The sequence below is a fragment of the Haliotis asinina genome, chromosome 14, assembly GCF_037392515.1.
Source record: "Haliotis asinina isolate JCU_RB_2024 chromosome 14, JCU_Hal_asi_v2, whole genome shotgun sequence".
NCBI classification, from domain to species: Eukaryota; Metazoa; Mollusca; class Gastropoda; order Lepetellida; family Haliotidae; genus Haliotis; species Haliotis asinina.
This window is the reverse complement of record NC_090293.1, coordinates 11621405-11642960: the sequence shown is the minus strand read 5'-3', so window position 1 is coordinate 11642960 and position 21556 is coordinate 11621405. Positions and strand designations below refer to the sequence as shown.

At 40.6% G+C, this 21556-nt stretch overlaps 1 protein-coding gene across 1 annotated transcript; it reads right to left on the bottom strand.

Moving 5' to 3' along the window:
- Positions 1-3909: 3909 nt before the first annotated feature.
- LOC137262100 (gustatory receptor 5a for trehalose-like) lies at positions 3910-18594 on the bottom strand. Its single transcript, XM_067799876.1, has 4 exons — positions 17479-18594; positions 11133-11198; positions 10387-10476; positions 3910-4035 (listed from the first exon to the last, which is right to left on the bottom strand). The coding sequence occupies exons 1-4, from the start codon at positions 18592-18594 to the stop codon at positions 3910-3912; spliced, it is 1398 nt and encodes a 465-aa protein (XP_067655977.1).
- Positions 18595-21556: the final 2962 nt, after the last annotated feature.

Genomic DNA, 21556 nt, shown 5'->3' with positions numbered 1-21556 from the left:
ATCATACTTTGTTTACGACACTCATGCCTAAATATCGGTATATACCTTAATCTCGCTCAGGAAATACCAACATTTAGGCACTTGTGTCGTAAACAAAGTATGTTATGGACACGGTTATAATATTCTGTTTATTACCAAAGTCGTAAAATTGAGGAAAATAAACCCAAATATACTTTAAACATTGGCTGACTACCCACCGTCGCACGTAGAACGCAACGTCACACAAGACAGTAGATCCCACTGTTCATGACGTCGCCATGACAAAGTGATATTTTACCCTGGGGCATCCCATGAAAAATATGAACCCAGATATTTTCACCTTGGTAGCGAATAAAAATAAAAGTGTACATCTCTGAACACAGTACTGCCAGCAGACTTAGTGCAGCAATGTCCTATCATTGTGATGTCATCAAGTTCATGACGTCATAGTATCATCGGGACTTTGTAAACCAAACGTCACTGTGTTCTGTAATCAGATTGTTTGAAAAACGTGATCAAACGGTATTGTAAACCAAAAGTCACTGTGTTCTGTAATCTGATTGGATGAAAAACATGATCTAATGGTATTAGATTCCTGGAAACTGCAAGACTATTCACTGCGTATTGACACGCAAACAATTGTTTTGTTGTGTCATCAACAGTGGTGACGTCATTCAAATCATATTGTGACGTAAAGTTAGAATGACGTCACAAATGAGCAACTCCAGATGCTACCACGAAACGGCCAGCTGATGACACTTCACTGCTGTACTCATACTCGATGTAAACGAGTGCAGACAGTAAAACCCCCTTTGTTTACTTTTTTGTTTACAATGTCGATAAACACCATGTGTTGGCCAATTTCCGGGTGTTATTGAGTATTTGAAGCACGGGAATGCATTTGGAATCTCCTAATTGTACAAACTCTGCTCTAAAAATGGTATCTCCTAAAACACAATTTTGGTTGATAAATAGTTTCGTCATTAGTTGGGGAGGGTTCTGGACACGATACAAACGGTAGTCCTGTCCGCTGCTGACACATATGGATGAATATACAAACATGACGGAATCTCGAACGTGGTGTCTCTCTTGTCAGTCCAAACACCCCATTCTCCCTTTATTTAAACAGTGGATCGAGAGGAATCGCTGTTATGATTTTATCATTATCAAAACAATTGTCTACAATAATGTCATGCTCGTCGGACGAGGTAACTAACAAGATCGAGTGGTCACGCTCGTTGACTCGGTTGACACATGCCATGGTATCCCAAATGTAGATCGATGCTCGTGATGTTGATCAGTGGATTTGCCTGTTAGACTCGATTACTTACAGACAGTCGCCATATAGCTTGTATATTGCTGAGTATTGCGCTGAACAACATACCAACCAACCAGCCAATCAGTCAACCTCCGAATATATGCTAACGAATGGGGATTGACTCGAGCTGATATCCACAAAAGTACTTTTTCATCCCTCTGTTAACATGACTTCAGTCATTCTCTAAGCAACGCGTTATAACTACAATCAATAAATCGATTACTTCTTGAGAACTAAACTTATCATTAGTGGTCGTCTGACTGAAATAAACGAAGACTGGTCGCAGTGACCAAACGACCAAGCAAGCAAGCAATCACATTTTGTCATAATCGAACACAAAAGCTTTTGGAACTACTGGTTTAGTCTATGGAACACTTGACTGTGGATTATATCTTTGATGCTGTCAGGGCCTGGAAGCACGTTTTACTTTTAGAAAACTCTCTTCACTTTCCGAAAAGTCATGACTGAACATTTGTTGAAGATTCCAGGAAGTGTATGTTCATGATATATCAGTCATCACTTAAAGCATCAAGTTGCATCATGTTAAATATATCTGAAATAACGACCTGGATGGGAAAATTTGAACAAAGTCGTTAACCAATGTTTTTCGATGATAGTTAGTTGCTATAGAAACAATCATCAGTTGTGAAATTTCAACCAATTCCCAACGCTACATATCATGTGTCAGTATGAAAATAGTCAGTACCATCTGTCCCCTACATAATGTCAGCAGGTGCCCGCCGAGAGGGAATAGTACAGGTTGTGGACCCAGGTGAAGACAATGATGGGCTGTATCAGTGTTTCAGTGAAACGCATTACTGCACCCCAGGGGACTGAGTAGAGATCCATGTAACACTGTGTGAAGTGTTGAATGTTTCAACATATTTGTTTGCACAAAACCTCTCTTTGAAGTTTAGGCATATAACACTATAAGAATAATTGCAATATTCACCAATCAGGTATATTTACTAATCACTAGGCTTCATTGAGCCAAGCTATTGAGAACAGTTACTGGTCAAAAGCTGAAAAAATAGGAACCGTGTCGGTAACACAAGAGGTTAGTCATTATCGTCTTCAAAAGCGGAAGGTATTAATAAAGGTCTCTATGGTTTGAATGGGTTTTTTTTACATTTAACGTTTCAACGGTTTAACCATGTGAACGAGTTGAGGTTTGGTTTTATGTACAAAACTAATGTTTGTTTAGCATTGTATAAACTGACATTCAAGTGTAAATAAATAATACCAAAGTTGAAAGAAGCAAACAATGTGCTTACTCATTAATACGTTGACGACTGATCTTGTACTTGAAGGCGGATCTTTGTTGTTTTGGTATTGGTAGGTCGTCATGTAGAGTTGCGTCCCTTACTAGTTCCAGAATAATCTGATTACGGCATCGGGTTTCGTCCGAAAATGGGTCTTTGACATCCTTACGCACTGCTCGCTTGCTTGTTTGCAGAGCAGCGAGCAAAGGATCGCCACCCTTGTCTGTTTTGGGCTATGTGTTGTATTGTGCAGCAGGTGTTGATTATAGGGTCTTCAGTTCTCTCTCCAATGTGCGTTGTCAGGTGCTCTTTGGCTTTCGTGCTTCCGTCTTCCTTCTGGATCTAGTGCCTTGCTCTGCGTGTCATAATGTTGGGCTTCTTCCTGAGAATATGGCTAATCCACCTCCGCCTTCTGGGTAAGATGGTATTTATACTGTCATGCACATTGGTGATATGTCTTCATCGGATATCCCGAAGAAACTCTCATGATGTGTTATTACCGACATAAAACCCAACTGACTCATCCAGCTGATGTGAACACAGGCAACTGATAATGTACTTTATTTTGTGGATACATATTAGCTCACCTTTACACGTGCATTTGGTGCGGAGTGTTGAAGCAGCAAAACGGCGCACAAAACAGGTATGTTTGCGAAACTGTTGAACTAAGGTAGCTATGAATATGTTGCAACTCGATTATTTGCAAACCTTATAGCTGAAATAATGTAGAGAAAGAAACCTACACAACTGACAAACAAAACAATCTTCTCGAAACTATTTACGCTCCTGAAGTTATCGCCGGCCGTGCCACTTAGTCTCAAAGTCCTCGAACCGCATAATTTCACCTTCCGCCCATTCCTTCTCTTACTGCAGTCATAAAACCTGAATGAAGCAAGTTCTCATTTCCTCAGCTTGAGGTCCCGTCTATATGGGACTTTTTGTTTCTGTCGAAATATTATACATATTCAGAGACGAAGCTTTAGGCTATAGCGCTCACTTCTTTCGCGTCTATTATACGTTGGCCCATTTGCAGGGGCGTAGCTATCGCTATAGAAAATAAACGGGGTTACCCAACATTATTGGTAAAAGGTTGAACCTGCGCTCAATACTATATAAATACATAGCTTTGCTGCCTGTTGTGCTTACCTGAAATAAATTGGCTTGCTACGCGCCTGATTTGTTGATTCTATTGGCGCCAAATTCACTGGAGTTTCATTCAGCGTAAACGGCATCTTTAACGCAACACTCTGCTGTTCCAAAACAACAAACAAAACTTAAATATGTATGTATCTGTTGAACTCAATCAGTCCACAATATGTTGGAACTTGAGAGCGATGTTGCGCATGACGATCATGTGGGTGTGAGAGTTCCGTTCCAGGTTGCACCGGTTGAATTGAGGGAGCACGTGCAGTTCGAAGAGAAAGGAGATTTGAACTGGACCAGGAGCACGAAGTAAGTGATGAGCATGCCAATCATCTGAAATAAAAACAATGACTGAGAATCAGATAGGTGTTCAAAAGACATGCCCATGTTTTTCCCAATGGAACGACGTCGTCAATGCGATGTAACTTCCATCCTGGTGAAATTATTATAAATATAAATTTGCTATTGGAGTATTGTGAGTATTTCTGGAATAACTTAATGTCTCATGGAATTCCAGGTGAAAAATGTTTTTGGCGAATCTCCATCACACTTAAATAGCGCTACCAGCAAATGATGACACAGTATTTTTCTGAGTGAGTGAGTATTGTTTTCCATCGCATTTAGCAATATTCCAGCAGGGAATGCCACAGATGACTTTCAAACGGTTGAACCATGTTGGCATTCGAACCCGGACCTTCGGCGTGGCGAGCGAAAAATTTAACCACGAGGCTACATCTCCGCGACCGATCTTTCAGCGATGGTATATGGGAAATGCATGTATGGCAAATGTATGGGATATGTGGTTTGCAGGGAGTCATTTAAAAATATGGACAGTAAGGGTTGGTTCCAAGATGGCAGTAACTTCAAAATTTATGGTATGAATGGGAGACATGTAGCTGCAACTGATTCGCAGACCAGTGCTAATACTGGTCCATGTAAGGGACAATGGGATTGCCTGTCGGGTTGGCCCGGCCTTCTGGACAACTGAGCGTGATTGATATCGCTTAAAAATTTCTAATAGTTTAAAATCATACTCACTCGCTCGCTGGCCGATGTGCCAGTCCATACAAAACCCTTGAGCATTGATTCTTAAACAGATAGGGATCACACGATACCCAGGCACCCACTGTTTGAGTTGGCGTATGAGGAAATCTGTAATGGCGTGAGTGAGAGACGCCATCTGTGTCAACAAGACGTTGACACAGACGTCCTCCTCCTTCGGCGTGAGGATTCTGATGACGGATTAATGCCGTGAATGTTGATAAGAAGATGGTGATGAGTCAGATGCACTTGCAGATGCAATGTCCTTTCTAAGTACCACAACGTTGTGAGTATGGCTTTACGCTGTTAGGCCCAATATTCCTGCAAAATCACGTCCGCGGACATCGCAAATCTTTTTACATTGGAGCTTAATTTCTGTTTGCGCACACAAATACGAATAACCGATATTTTTTAAATTTTATTTTGATCCTGCCTTATATCAAGACTTAGTGATGCCATGAAAGGCATGCATAGAGAATCCAACCTTAGTGTGTTTAGATAGGAAATATATCACGACAAGTCGACACGTGTACAGATATCCGAGGCTTGGCGGAGATATTTTTAGTCTTATCAGCGAGTGTTCAATAGTTTTCAGGTGTGTTCAGAGAAAAATGTACATCTCTGAACACGGTATATTTGACTTGCAGTGCAGCGATGTGATAGCATTGCGACTCATGTAATTGATGACGTCAGGGTTTTGTACATAGAGGATACTAAACGACCTTCCGTGTAATGCCATTTTTATTAAACGAGTTAATGTTTTGGTATCAAACGAGCGAAAGCGAGTTTAATACCAAATCTTTAACGAGTTTAATGAAAATGGTATTTCACGGAATCGAGTTTAGTATTCTGTTTATTACTCACCAACATAAATTGACAGAAACTGCGGCGAAATTGCCTACAGTGTGAGGACACTCAGCTTTCAAGGCAAGCAAGGTCTAGTAAAATCGCGACATCAACATTAGCATTGTGACGTCACAACTTTGAACCATTTTGACGTCATACGTCAAGCGGTATTACACACATGCAATTTTTAATAAAATAAGAATAAAAACAGCGGCATCGGTTTAGAAGCATTTATTGCCAACAACAAAACGACGGAGGTCACTGCCACACATTTTACAAATATAGACACGTCATAGAACAACACAGATGACGTCACTATTGTGAGTGACGACATTCGACCTTGACCTTTGCTCATACTACCAGCCGCCATTGTTTTCAGTGATCAACAACGTTAGACTTGAAGTCGATATTTTCATTGCTGTATGTTGTCATTTATGGTACAATCGGTATGGTTGACACAGGCAGGAAAGTGCATAATGGCACAGGCACATGTGACGAATGTGAGACAGACATATGGTCAATAATGAACCCAAGTTCAATCGAGCCGTAGGTTATTGAACTTCAACACCTGAGCTACTTATGACGTCACCTAACAACGGGCTTGATAATGGCCCGTCGTTAAGGTTGAGCGGTCCAATATCATTTGCAGCGGCCCGCAAATTTCTGATAATTGGAGGTCCGTATCATGATAATTCCATGTATTTTAGCTATAATACACTGCAGTGTCTTCAACGGGCGAATAATATAAAATCTTCTGTCATAGCGATATCTCCCAGGAGATATCGTTCGATCTCACGCAAGCTATTTTCTCCTGAGCACAGTTTTGAATGATAAATGCATTTTTAAGTACCACTCCGCATCAGGGATATATTTCTTTTGTAATCCTCTGTTATGCGATCACTATACCCAATCGCTTCGATCAAAATCTCCTTTCCTGTCATCAAGCGTTTATGTGAGGCATGTTCCTCTGCGAAAATCACTTAAGAACAACATTCTCGAAGTGCCCCGTCAGTGTAGACGATGTTGCAATCGCCAAAACGATGTTATGTTTTGTTATACACGTTCAAGATTGTGATAACGGTATCTGATATACCAGCCCACAACAAAAGTACTTGGGTAAGAAATTAGAATTTCTGGCAGCCAGGGTCTCTCACATTACCATAACTGACAGAATCGGCTTATTTGTTATATTTTGTTGGCGGAGGTATTAGATCTGGGTTGGTGCCAAGTTGGTGAAAACAAGTTCAAAATGCCATAACACAACTGCAGGTGTAGAGCGAGCGCTGGGTCACAGTAACAACAGATGTAGTGTCTGTTGCAGTGAGAGGTTCGGGTAAGCTGGAGGGTTTGTGTTTGGAAACGAGGAGTGAGTGAGTGATTTGTGTTTCTAAACGAAGAGTGAGTGTGTGAATTAACGTTATAAATCATGTCGGCAACAATTTATTTATACTGGAACAACAAACGTTATCTATTAATAAAGGCCGATTTAGATACAATAAATACCTATCAATGAAAGACAGTAAAACCACTAGATTATCAAACAATATCCCAACAAGTTCTCGAGAATTTGATCTCTTTTGTGAAGCTAAGCGCGACAAAGGTGGAAACCGCCTAAGCAAAGATTGCTAAAATAAACAGACGGGATAAGTAAACACTATTCATCGGTCCCTGAAAATTTCTTCATTAATTATTACTTTTAGAATCCGGTTAACTAACTGGGATAGGTAAACAACTTATCAGGCTTCCGCTGTATTTCAATATCATAACGAAAAGTATGCCCACTGCAGTAAGCATGTGCTTAGGAATTATGACAATGGAATGACAATTGCCCTACCTGTGACATAAATCACAAACGACTGCAAAGGCACGTTAAGTATTCACCTAAAAACACTAGGCACATTCGCTTCAAGACAATATAGGAGAATGTATAGGAGTATCCTTTCTGTCACCGATCATGCAAATCTGGACTATTTCCCGAACAGGTCTTCCACAAACGTTATAGGAAACTTTACGGGAACCGACACTGAGAAACTTAGCATGGGTGGTTTTATATTCTTGGATCTCTTCGTAGAAAGAAAAACAGCATGAAGTTGTGGAAAATATAGAAACTTTACCCCCATATGAAAGGAAGTTTACAAGTTGACAGGTGAATTGACAACTCCCATCGTATTGTTTTTGCTTATATGTTATGTTGTCATTCTTAATCATTAAGCATATATATCAACGAGCTAGAATCATAAGTAGTGTGAATATGTGATCGAGCCAACGATCATATGATTCTGATATCTACAAGGAACATGACTCTGTATCGCAGTTTTAATGACGATTGAGTTTCCCGTGTTCCTTCACTAAGTCTAGAGTCGACTATACATGACTTCAGCACACAGGTTGTGGTGACCTGAACCAGAATAGCTCTCTGATGGTTGTGTGCTGTTGTTATGCCGCGGTTCGACAGATGCAGGTCTGTCTCGCACATCTGCATCCAACACGCTTTTGAAGACCCACCCTGATCTTCAATGAATAATGTCTTATTCAACACGCTATCACGGTCCATATTTTTAAACGTAACCTTGAAGTGGAGCAAACAAACAGACGTAACAGTCAATGTATGTATTGACTGTTTCTTATCTGGTCCGGTTTTGATATTTGCACAAATAACAACTGAGCGACCCTGGAGTAACACATATCGCGATTAAATCAAGACCATGGCCAGTGTCTCTTCAGAATTGACTTTCAGCCGTCATGGCAATAACTGGTTTCAATAATATTAGATTAAGACAGACTGCAGACAAACTGTGTTAGCGCAAGCCGTAATTGGCTTCTGGTTGTAACACAGAATCATTAGACATAATTATTGAGATATGTTGGTTGAATGGTTGGTTGTTGATTAACGCCGCACTCAGCAGTACTGCAGCCACGTGGCAGCGGTCTGTAAATAACTGAGTCTCGAGCAGACAATCCAGTGATAATCAGCATGAGCATTGATCTACACAACTGGGATACGATGACATGTGTCAACCAAGTCAGCGAGTCTGACCACCCGATCCCGTTTGTCACCTCTTACGACAAGCATGGGTTACTATAGAACAATTCTAATTCGGATCTTCACGGGTATATTGAATTTTTTTTCTGATTGGTTAATTGCCAAAGCACCACGTAGTAGGTATGCAGATTTGCCAGGGTGTACGAACCGCAAACCCCCTCAAACACACTAAATGGGTTGCACGAATGACCTTGACCTTAAATGGAATGTGGCTGCCAAACGACTGATGGCTTCGAAACTTTTGGTGTTGACGTATATGAATATGAGTATAAACAGAGTAACAAAATAACTTCTTATTTGTTTGTGTCAATATTGTATCAAACATATAAAATGTTTCTGTATTGAACTTGTGGTTTAGCAAAACCTTAAATTTGATTGTTTGTTATCATTAAGTAATCCATCTCGAGTTATCTCCCTTCATGGCCCTTCAGGAACTCTCGTGGCGAAACATTTCGAGTCTCATTTTGTCGTATGTTGAATTGAGGGAGGGTGAAAATTCGAAAGTAGGCGTACGTCTTTATGTATTTGGCTTGTAATCCTAGCATAGTTAATCTATTATCGCGGTTTTATGTGTTTAAAACTTCTTTGTAAATGTTAGTCAGTCTGGGTTCTTTCAGTGAACTTGTGACATTGCTGTGAAGTGTAGGACTTTTATATATTGCCTGTATGAATCGTCTTAAAACAAACACGCCTACAACGAAAGGCTCTGTGGAAACAACGACGTAGGTTTCTCCGAGAAATTCACAACGATAGCACGAATGAAATGGAATGAATCTTTCCAGTGCTTCAACAAATGAAAGAAAACGAAATGCAAATATCATAAATTACAAGCGACATACGTTCAATAACAGCCAATAATTGCCTTGTTCGTGAAACGTATATATCAATATCCACTTAAAAAAACATTATCCCACCCACCTGTCGTTTATGTAAGTATAATAATTATAGTTACCTTGAAGGTATGACACACACAAATCGAATCTGAATCAATCTCAGCGCTTGCACTGCGAGGATACTTTATTATATTCAGACTAGAACCACCAATGGTATTTCCAAAATATCATAAATAAGGCGGAAATACTTCCAATCTTAACTCTCCCACTCGCTCGCCCATACATCCGTGGGGTAATGGCAAACGTTTATATTTCTAAAACGATTTTCTGAATCAACATCGATGCCTTACGCTTACAGTAAGGATGACCTACATATATCAACAGGGATACCTTACACTCACAGTAAGGATGACCTAAGGATGACCTACATATATCAACAGGGATACCTAAAACTCACAGTAAGGATGACCTAAAGATGACCTACATATATCAACAGGGATACCTTACAGTTAAAGCAAGGATGCCCGACGTATGACATGATACATATATCAACCTGAACACCATATACTTACAGTAAGGATAAATTACATATATCCACATGGATGCTTTAAACTTACAATAAGGATGCCCTACACATATCAACATGGATACCTTATAGTTCAGTAAGGATGACATGCATATGTCATCATGGATGCCACTTACAGTAAGGGTGGCCTACATATATCAACATGGATAACATATACCTACAGTAAGGGTGACCTACATATGTCATCATGGATGCCACTTACAGTAAGGATGACCTACATATATCAACATGGATAACATATACTTACAGTAAGGATGACCTACATATATCAACATGGATACCTTATACTTGTAGTAAGTTAGGCATGCATATATTAACATATACCATATACTTACAGTAAGGATAGCAGGTCTGTTAATGACAAACATCTTCAGAGCTGAGAGTCCGATATCGTTGCCAGTCAACCGGTTCAGAAACATCGTCAGCTGGAAGAATAAAGGCTCAACATCAGAGAAAAACTAGCCTCGATGATCCGCTGACCAGATTTCAGTGGTCGTTAAAGGCAAACTAACCGCGATGATCAGAAATGGATCAGTGAAATTTGTGATGACAGAAGTTTTTCGTGAAAGAATAACTAAAAGCTGTGGTCTTGAACAAATTTCGTCACACGGCTCAGAGGGAATAACATCTTTTATTTGAACATAAGTGAAAGCACACGTATACACAAAACGTTGTCATCATGTTCTTTTGGTAAGAAACGCATATGTTTTCAAAATACGATATATTGCTAGATAATGACATATTTCATGGAAAACAACTTTTAATATATCGCAAATATTTCGTAAGTGCGAAGGGGACTGTTTTTATTGAACAGAAAAAAATGATTTCTATGTCAGAGACACTACGTCAGGAACTACTTAGAACGACGTATTCAACCTCAAACATGAACAATGGATGACGTCATGTTAATATATTTACCAATGAGTTGGGTTACGTTATGTTTTTTTTAAAACAACTGAGCAGTTGGCGTTAACTATTCATTCAACATGATGTAAACAATATCGCTTTCAGTAAGAACAACTTTAAATAACTTCACTTAAAGTCACTCTGTTTGAAAGCAAGACAAAGATTTTGTGTTTACCTCCAAAGGTCGTTCTTTGAGAAATTCCGCCTTGATGTTGTAAATTATTGAAAGGGGAGCATGAGCCTGTAAAACAATTATATTGCTTGAATATATTATATTATAATAAAATTTCAAAAGAGCATTTTTATTACTTAGTGGTTGAGGAAGGTGTAATCAGTTTGTATAAAATACCATTGACAGCCAATGTCCCTCTGAAACGGACTTCAGGAGCTGCACGTGTACAGTAGTCTAAAGTACCGTTCTGGGGAGTTACGACCCTTGTAGGAGGTAAAGAACGGCTGATCAAAGGATAAGACTGGGCCGTTTGTTTCAGCGCCAAGCGTCAGCATCTAAAGCCTGCAGCAATCGGGGTGTTTGATTCTGTGAAACGTTGTAGTGTGTGTATGTGTGTGTGTGTGTGTGTGTGTGTGTGTGTGTGTGTGTGTGTGTCTGTCTGTCTGTCTATGTTTAGTTTTGCGCCGCTTTTAGCAACATTCCAGCAATATGCACGGCGGGGGACACCAGAAATGGGCTTCACACATTGTACCCATGTGAGGAATCGAACCGCTTCTTCGGCGTTGTAGTATAACTCAAATACTGTATAAGTGTCATTACACACAATTCACTGCAGATTTTATTCAATAATATATTGAGCAAACAATGAGCAAGTTACAATGAATCACAACACAGGTTTCTAGTACAATGCAGTCGAGTCAGAAGTCTAAAGAAATGGGCCACAAATATAAAATATCAACTCACCAGAATTTTGGCATTTTACAGTGAGATCAGAGATACTAACTGATGTGGCGTAAAATAGGAATACAACACTCATCCATTCGAGAGTGAGTGAGGCGCCGCCTGAAAACAGTATTCCAGTTTTATCCTCGCGTCTGTTTAATGATTTTGGACGGTTGGACGTCTAAGACGTTTAACACTTTCGTGAAGCCTAAGATCATAGATATGGTACTGTGAAATCTTGTCAGATAACCAAAACGAAACCGGGATTCGAACTCATTATCGTAGTTTCTGGTATGTACAGCAACGAGATGTGGTATCGGCCCCCGCAATACACCCATAGTTCTGCATACATAAAATACTTTTGTTTCTCAAAACTGACCACAAAATTCGATCCAATCCAAAGATTTTCTTTTTACATTTTATACAATAGAAAAATGCAACTTTGTCTCTAAAAATGCGCATGAAGTAAATTTCAACAGAAATCAAGAATTTTTTTAATAATATAAAACTTCAAAATAAAATCTTCCGTCCCGACTCATGTTTCTAAAGCTGATAAGAAACAAGAATAGTTTTTTACGTGGCCTTAGTTATGCAAGGCGATCTTAGCACTAAGGTCATCGTAAATCCCATACCTTGACAAAGACTTACAACTGAAGTATAGCTACCAGAACGAACCAAATGCTGCATCACTGGCGATCTCCAACATACTCATGAACAACCGGAAGTCAAGACCGACCCAAATGTCGCCAGAAATACAGTCAGCATCCAAGCATTAAACAGAAGAGAGCTTCCTAGCAACCCAGAACCTCAGGTATACGAGTTCACCTTTACGTGGGTTTATAGTAACAATCTTGAAACAGTTAATAAGGAAGTTGTAAAACAAAATGAAAACTTGCAAGTCCCATTACAGAAGCGTACAGGAAATGTGTTTCTATATTTGTCTGTAAATAACTCCTCAAGGAGTAATGGACTGCGGTCATGAACATTTGTGTTTACCGTGATGGAGCTTCATGTAAGGGGTAATTATGCCCATAACGTTTATATGTATGATATCATATAGGGACATGTATGATATCATATAGGGACATGTATGGTATCATATAGGGACATGTATGATATCATATAGGGACATGTATGGTATCATATAGGGACATGTATGGTATCATATAGGGTTGATGCCATTCTTCCGGTTTCGTTTTGTTTTCCTAGCGATAGCCGATCATTGGTTGATAGGCCGCCTGAGCAGGGTAACTTATTCAGATGTCGGGTGGGGGGCGGTGTCCAGTCATCACATACTGATATGCCTCAAACAGACGATCACGGGTTCGACTCCAGCCGTGATTCTGTTTGTTGGTACGTCAGCACCATACCCGGATATGCATGACACATGTGAATACTGCACAAGACGTGGGCCATTTCGGTATTTCCTCTTGCTAACTAACTGACAGATAATGAGTCAGGTCGCAGAGTATAACCCAGTCACACGTGTATCAATATTTCATTTGGTATATCAGCTGCGTGGAATTCTCCAGGGTAAGATATACTCTGTAAGGTGCAGTTTCCTGTTGATATTGTTTAACGCCTCAGCAACGGTTTCGCTCATGGTGTCTGACTGTTGTTGCCACGGAGCTGTGCTCGCATCATGACAACAAAGTAATGCTAGGAAACATTTTTGTTGTTAAAACTTAGCTTAACCAGACAGGCGTCCGAAGGGAAAAAGCGAATTAGTTTAGTTTTACGCAGCACTCAGGCATTATATGGCGGTGGCCTGTAAATAATCGAGTCTTTACCAGACAAGCCAGTGATCAACAACATGCCCATCCGCCTATGCAATTGGTTTGCGATGACATGTGACAACCAAGTCAGCGAGCCTGATCACTCGATCCCGTCGGTTACCTGTTATAACAAGAATTGGTTACTGAAGAACAATTCTGACCCAGATCTTCACGGTTCGAAGGGAATAAGACTCCAAATACTGCGGCACAGAGTCGTTGATTAACAATAAATATTCAGATTGATTAACACTATACTCTATAGTGCGAATAACCTGGGCTAAGGGCCTATCCCTATGGCCTCTTGGACCATTATGGCAAGGCGTGCACTAACTGAAACTTTTGTCTGACGGAAAGAAGTCCCTTTGACTGAGCAAGATATCCTAAATATATGGACCATACAACGAATACTAACCCGCGATGGTAAAATCGAGATACAATTGGTTACCAAGGATAACTAGAAATGGGGCAATTAAAACATAATATAACAGGTTAGGCAATACGTTTAACACAGCTATACTAGACGTAAGTCAACACACGATCAAAATCACCCCTTAAATACTAAGTTTTGACCTGATCGCCCATTAACAGTATGGCTAATAACGTCTAACTATACCTAGCGTTAGTGTTCTTGTACTCTCGAACGGACTTCAGAGAAAGCAACCTGCACTAGCTAACAGGACCCAACTAAACGCTCAGGGAATACCTCTAGTACCTTGTTTGCGCTGAAATAAGAACACGAATGTGAAACTACGTATTGAACCAATATATAGTAGATGAGATGATGTCAAATTAAAGAACAGAACATAAGCTACCCACAGTTTAAAATAAACATTTACAACCGGATATGTGTTGTTCGACAGGAGAAGAGGGGGAATGACATATATCGATGAGAAATGTCTTCATCGTTCCAGACAATCCCGCTACTGCGTGGAAAGACACCAGGTTAACCTTGTAAATACATAACATTTCAAAACAGCGTCTGACTAAAATATTCATTTAAACAGTCAGTTAGAAACCTAGCTGCTGGGCTGTGAGGACAGCGGTAAGTGGGTAAGGCTCAATAACACACTTGTTTTACGACAGGGAGACAGTAAATACTCGAGTTTGAACACAAACCGGTGATTGATATTATGGAGCAAGGATCCTGGGCGTTGGGAACCATGATTGGCAATCGATCAAGTCACTGATCCTGACAACACGCACCACTCTAACGATCAGTAAAGGTTACTAGGGACCAGTTCTTTGACAATTACATGGATCTTTTTGGAGCAGCCATCCATAATTTAATTGCAGTAAAGATAATCATTATCCAATTAATACATAAAAAGACACAAATTAAAGGCTGGATCGATGAAGTGGGCGACATTGATTAGATTCGCTCTTGGTAGAAAATCATTATTGTCCACACGCGATAATATCTGGTAAGCTTGTATTTTTCAGAGCATACCGATTCCTTGTCCCTGAAAACCTGGCGTCATCTGAACATGAGTATTCAAAACAAATCAAAGTGACAAAACACTCTTCGTGACTTTCCAACAGGGATCTTTTCGTTTATGTCGAGCAAACGCTTGCAAGCTCCAGCCTTCGGTGTCCGCATACCTCTGAGGTTCAATCGTGCAGGTTCCTTGTACCGTGAGTTCAAAGAACATCACAAGATCCTTACTTAGAAGTTGTCTGATCAGTGTTTAATAATGCAAGGTCTCAGTAAAGCTTTCAAAACGTTTTATATTTCATTTAGTGATAAACAGACGGTCAATACAAGTCCTTATTTTCACTTGTATCATCTTGTACAAACGACTCTGTTATAGGCAGAGATCAGAGACTTCCTTTGAGTGGGTCAGTGAGAGTTTTCCGCCGCTTTTTCTTATGTTTCAACCATATCACGGCGGGCGAAATGGCTGAAATGGCTTCCGACATCGGAGCGAATCGAACCCAGGTCTTCAGTGTTACGAGCGAACGATTAACCATTAGGCTACCCACAGCCCCGAGATGCAACTGAACCAATACGTGAAGTAAAATATGTAACAGAAATAGCAGTTATTGATATATTTCTTTCTCTTTGAATCGTGAGATACATCATGGAAAACCTTTGAAAAAAAGTGGAATGAATAACTGTAAAAATCCTTTAAGAAGCATGCTGATGTTGATGTCTAATGAAGGATAGAACGTTGTTTAATGTCCCAGTCGGTGGGGTTTTAATGATCGTGACACACCCAAAACAAGCCTTTGGCTGGTTGTATATGCAGCAATACACGTCATCGGTAAGATAACACAGAATCAAAAAGTGACTCTTTGTGTCGACCTTACCAAAGAGGCGCTTGTGGTACGAGGCACCTAATGGATCTGACGGTAAGACTAAGTGACTGTTGATTGCACGCCATCGTATCCTGGCGAAGCGGGTCGATTCTCAGACTAAGCGCGACTGAAAATACAACTGTTGCCTTAAAGATACACAGCCCCAATCAAACTTCCCACCAGGCAGTTAAGCAACATGATCTGTCATATTCATGAACAAGACCACGTTTTCCGCATATGTATTCGACAATTCTAGTTATGATACCTTTGTTAAATATCTACTATCCAAAAACGAAATGCATAGCCGAGATATCTGTTGCGAAAATGTTGTACTTTTAATCATGTATAACTCGTCCACAAATAGACTTTAGTCCACTCGTCCACACATTTTACTCCAGGTTAGAAGAAAGTAATGTCTGTACAACCAAGTTGATACTTTAAGATAACGGAGACGCTGAGCGTGATGGTGACGACGTAGCACGACCCCTACGTCGGGTTTCCTGGCTTTGAGACCATATTGTTTCAACCAGTTTCGCACAGTTTGAAAGGATATCCTATGAAGTAAAGGCACACTGGCTGTTGTTCTCTCATCCGTGGCAGTACTGTAGTGCAACTGTAGTGCCCGGGGGTACTGATCTTGTGCGCCAAGATGGCAACTCGAGGTCTGTCTGTACGGGGACGGTCATTTGTTACATCTGTTTGGTTGCAACGAGCTGGAAGTCATGATATCTTGCTCAAATTAACATTCAGACACCTGGCAACAGAAGATTGGTAGTCTCCAGCATGCATTCTTTCAATGACTATGTTACAAGTCACAATGTCAAGACGTGACGTAGTGATTTGACCTTGAAACTCTTTCAAAACGGAAGCCAGTTTCTGAAAGTAATCTGGAAATTAATTGCCAGACTGTGAACGCTCTTTGTTGCACAATTTCAACTGGAAAATGATTTCTGTTGATTTGTTGTGATGCCTTTTTAACCCTTGTAAAAATCTCACCAAAATCAACATTTTCAGGTAAAATCTATGTTTTACTTGTGGAACTGAGTAAAATCATGTTTTCAACACTTCTGTTATATTTTGACAATTGTTTGAACACAATAGGTAATTAACAGATTTATGAAATACAAATGGTCTATGCGTTTCTTTTCTTTGGGTTAATAGTATATGAAAAATATGACAGGCCCTAACCAGATACCTGTCCAAAAGAGTGTTATCTCGCAAGATCGGTCATTTTTTACCACCTAACCCGCGAGGTATAGTATTTGTCCTCACAATAATCGAAATCAAATATGATCAAACCTGTTTTTCAACCGTTCACTAAGAATAATCAGCGATAGAGCCCTCGGCATGTTTGTTCTCGACTTCGACTATATCCTGCTGGTATATTACTTAATGATAAAAACCACATGATTTAAGCCATTAGTTAATCTGGTTTACAGGTCGACATTGTACAAATGGGTTATTGCAATGTGGCGTTACATTAAATCCGCTCTCACCCAACTGATGGCAGTGGGGAAGGGGTGTGGGGAGGAGGGCTAGAGCTATATCATACTCACCCCCATGTTGATATAGGCGCAGATGACGGCAACTACAGTCATGTGGAATGTGAGGAAGAAAAGCCAAAATAAGTTGAGCAGAAGGATGGAAAAGTGTCTGCTGGTGTAAATGAGGTTGTAGAGGATGACGCAACACAACGGAATGTTGGAGATGAGGATGAAGGCGATCATGATCATGAAAATGTCGTCCAGGACATCCACCACACGACACAAACCTTGATGGCGCAGACGATAATCCTCCAGGCCTGCTGTGAACTTCCCGTCAGACGAGATCTGAGACGAGAGGTCCTTGTTTACAACAAAGAACTCCCGTGTAACAGCCACGGACAGAACAACTAGCAGAGTGACTGACGACACTGCCACAGAGGAGGCGAAATACACCAAAACAATCATCATAATTTTGTAAGGCAATTTCACGTCTGCATGTGCTGCTCCCGGAAGAGTAGCATTGAGAAAAAGATCCTCAAGATCCGGTACAAAGAAAAATGTCACCGCCACACCGATGGTGTTTACAATGGAAAAGTTCCAACTTATCATTATTGCATTCCTCATGACAAATTTGAGAAATTTATCAGGTTTTTTATCTTTACAAATTTCCCGCCACAGCTTAAAGAACAAGGGAAGTAACTCCTTCTTATAAGATGCTACAAACATGACCGTCGTTTTGGCGAACCCTTCCACGGACCAAATGCACAGCTGCACCTTAAAGAACAAGACTTCATCGAAAGGTTCTCCTCTCTTGAACACGAACAGTGATCTAAGGCTGTTTCCTAGCGTGACTGCGCACACAGCTGCACACAGAACAACCCATTTGCTCACAATGAACTTCCCTGCACTGGTCTCACGTCTGTGGAAGAACAGGCCTGTTAGTTTAAGACTCCAGAATAGAGGTCGAAGGTCTTCGAAGAAAGAGCAACCATCATAGCAGTCAATGAACGTTTTGTCGTCGTTAGTGGGTTTATTAGGTAAGGAATGAAACCCCTCTTGTTGCACGGTGCTGTTAACATCACTACCTGTAGTCCATGCTTGCAGTGTTCTATCCCTCTCTATACCGACCACCTCTCTCTCTCGTACTATCACGATCCTCTCGCGTTTTTTAGGCGTGACTCTAGCCATGAAGCGAATTCCGTTTTCGTTTGTTTCTATTAACAATCATTTAAACTAAAAGCTAAAAGCCTGTTATTGTAACTGAGCCTCGTGGAAATGAAAAGATTGCTGTTTTGGTTTTCAGGCTGGAGGAGCGTCCACAGTGTTACAGTATCAAGGCGAATGTTTTCTATCTCGTTCTTTGAATTACATATGCACGTCCATTTCGGTTTTGTCATTCATTATAGCAATACGTCGCCCATCGTTGCCATTCTTTAGAAACTTCAGACAACTGCGTCAGATTTTTGGAGTTTGGTTTTCATAACCACTGTTACCATGCAGTAGAGGATCGCAAATGCTTCTCCAACGTCTTCGGGATGGTAATCACACATATGACTTTCAAACGTCCACGGGATGGTAATCACACGGATGACTTTCCAACATCCACGGGATGGTAATCACACATATGACTTTCCAACGTCTTCGGGATGGTAATCACACATATGACTTTCCAACATCCACGAGATGACAATCACACATATGACTTTCCAACGTCTTCGGGATGGTAATCACACATATGACTTTCCAATGTCCTCGGGATGGTAATCACACATATGATTTTCTAATAATTTAACCTCGGTATGGTAATCACACATATGGTTTTCTAGCGTTCCCAGGATGATAATCACGCAAATGATTTTCCAACGTCCCGTCGATAATAATCCAGCCACCCCTACAACACACTGTCTACATATGGGACTTCAACAAGTCTTCAGCTTCTGTACCTCGCTGATGGAGATCAATATGGTTATTAAACCACCAATAACATGGGCCAGTTCATTCCCGGTACAGGTCCAGTTAAAGCTCTGATATCCGTGCGTGTTTGCAGTCATCTCTGATGTCCTTCAACGACCAATCCCGATACTATGACTGGAATCATGGACTCGTACCTGGGAACATATAGGTAACGCTTTGGTGAATACGATTTGCTGCTGCACATACTTCTAGAAAGGGAGAAGGAAAAAGCTGCATGAGTTGCTTCTGCTGGTGGCCACAAGCTTCATCATGTCCCCAGACACATTTTGAATGCTAAAGAAATGCTAGGTCCCAGACCTCAATGCTCACACATTCACTCACACACGCATACACATGAGTGGGGACACACACGCGCACGCACGCACACACACAAAAAAACAAGGAAAAAAACAAAAAAATACACGCACGCACCATACACACTACAGGTATTCTGCTAGTTTGTTTCAGTCCCTCACTTTGTGTTGCTTTCCTGCACTGGTGTTGCGTTTACTGACTGCTTTAATACCAGCACACTCATTCCACTGATTGGCTTTAATGTTAATCCAAGCATTATATTGAATGGGGTGTTGATGATTACCCTTATGTTCGTGCAAGGTTCCAACGCCAAAACAATCATGCTGTAACAAAACTTTCCATAATGCGATAAAAATAGTCTGTGTAAAGGTTCAAATGCCAATACAATCATTCTGTGACAAAGCTTTCAGTATTCCGATAAAATCACTATGTGATAGCGTTCCAAACGCCACTACAATCATTCTGTAACAAATGCGTTTATATTCCGATAAAATCATTCCGTAAAAATTGTTCCAATGCGAATACATTCACTCTGTAAGAAAGCTTTCTATGTACAAAAAAATCTTTCTGTTAAAAGGGTTCCAGTGTTATTACATTCATTTCTGTCCGGTAAGTCATTTCACGGTCATTTAGTAGATTCCAAGTCATAGAGGTAAGGAAAAGTTAGCTTTAGAGGTATTGATGGGGCAGTTGTTCAGGGTCCAACTAACATAGGGCACAGTGGACGGGGGGGGGGGGGGGGGGGGGGGGGTCAGATAGCCAGAGGGAGTTGTCCGGGAACCAGTTAACAGGGGGCACAATGGATGGAGGGAGGGGTTCAAAACTTACCAGCATGCTTACTTTCGTTAACTTCGCGTCGCATTCTAGTGCATTTAACTTTTCAGAAAACGCTTGACTTATATAAGTGTATCACTAGCATACAAAGCGGAATTAATATGTGAATATGTTACATCAGATTCATTTCAAGAGCTTTTCTTTGGAGTTTATAGCGTTATGCTACTTTAGTTCCTGCGTCTGTATTGGGCGTCAACTTCGGACAAAGATATCCCAGTTCGGATAAAAAGGGAAAAAAAACAAAATGCTAGTTATCGTATTGTCAAGTTCGGTGCTGGGGTTTTATCGTACCCTAACAGACGGTGATCGTTGTTCGGTGCTTTGGTTTTATCGTACCCTACCAGACGGGGATCGTGCTTCGGTGCCGGGGTTTTATCATGTCCTAAGGGACGGGGATCGTTGTACACGGTATCAACCACCTGTTTGTGTGGTACAAATGCATTAATTACGAAGCGCCGTCTCAAAGGTGCAATATTGTTGAGTGAGACTTTCAGCTAGAACAAAACAAAAAATACGAATAGCCGCTTTCCTTAAATATTCGGTTCACCTTCACTTACTAGGATACCTGAAACATTTCTTTCATCATTTCTTTCACCCACTGACTCATTCTAAGACCAACTAGTCTCTGAAATGAACAGGTCCCCAGGTAGCGCGCCCGGTAAACTGCACTCTAGCCTATATTAATGTAATAAAAATGTACCCTAAAATCTAAATGTCATTGTCGTGTCGCTGAAGGTCACCTCACTCAGTTTAGATTTAAAAGCTGGAGGAAAATGACATCACACATCACAGGGCAATTATTATATAACCGAGATCCTTGAGAGACACTCACAAGTTGGTATCACTGGTCTACCCACGTCTGCTAATCACTAGTACAAAGTCTTCCTTTATGTAAACTCTTCCCATGCGTAAACAACTGTCTGTACATCTCGCCCTTTCATCACGTTTCTTATTCAATTCATTGTACATACATGGCGTCGTGTACAGTTTAGTATATACACTCATTGATGTATCTTGTCTGTATCAGTTCACCTGACGAAGGAAGCAA

Bases quoted from the DNA above. Each gene is read 5' to 3' on its own strand.
- LOC137262100 (XM_067799876.1), bottom strand. From the start codon at position 18,594: ATGGCTAGAGTCACGCCTAAAAAACGCGAGAGGATCGTGATAGTACGA. The intron at 10,477-11,132 runs GTAAACACAAAA...TTATTCTTCCAG, and splicing joins TCAAAGAACGACCTTTGGAG to CTGACGATGTTTCTGAACCG. The intron at 4,036-10,386 runs GTAAGTATATGG...TTTTTATTTCAG, and splicing joins ACAGACCTGCTATCCTTACT to ATGATTGGCATGCTCATCAC.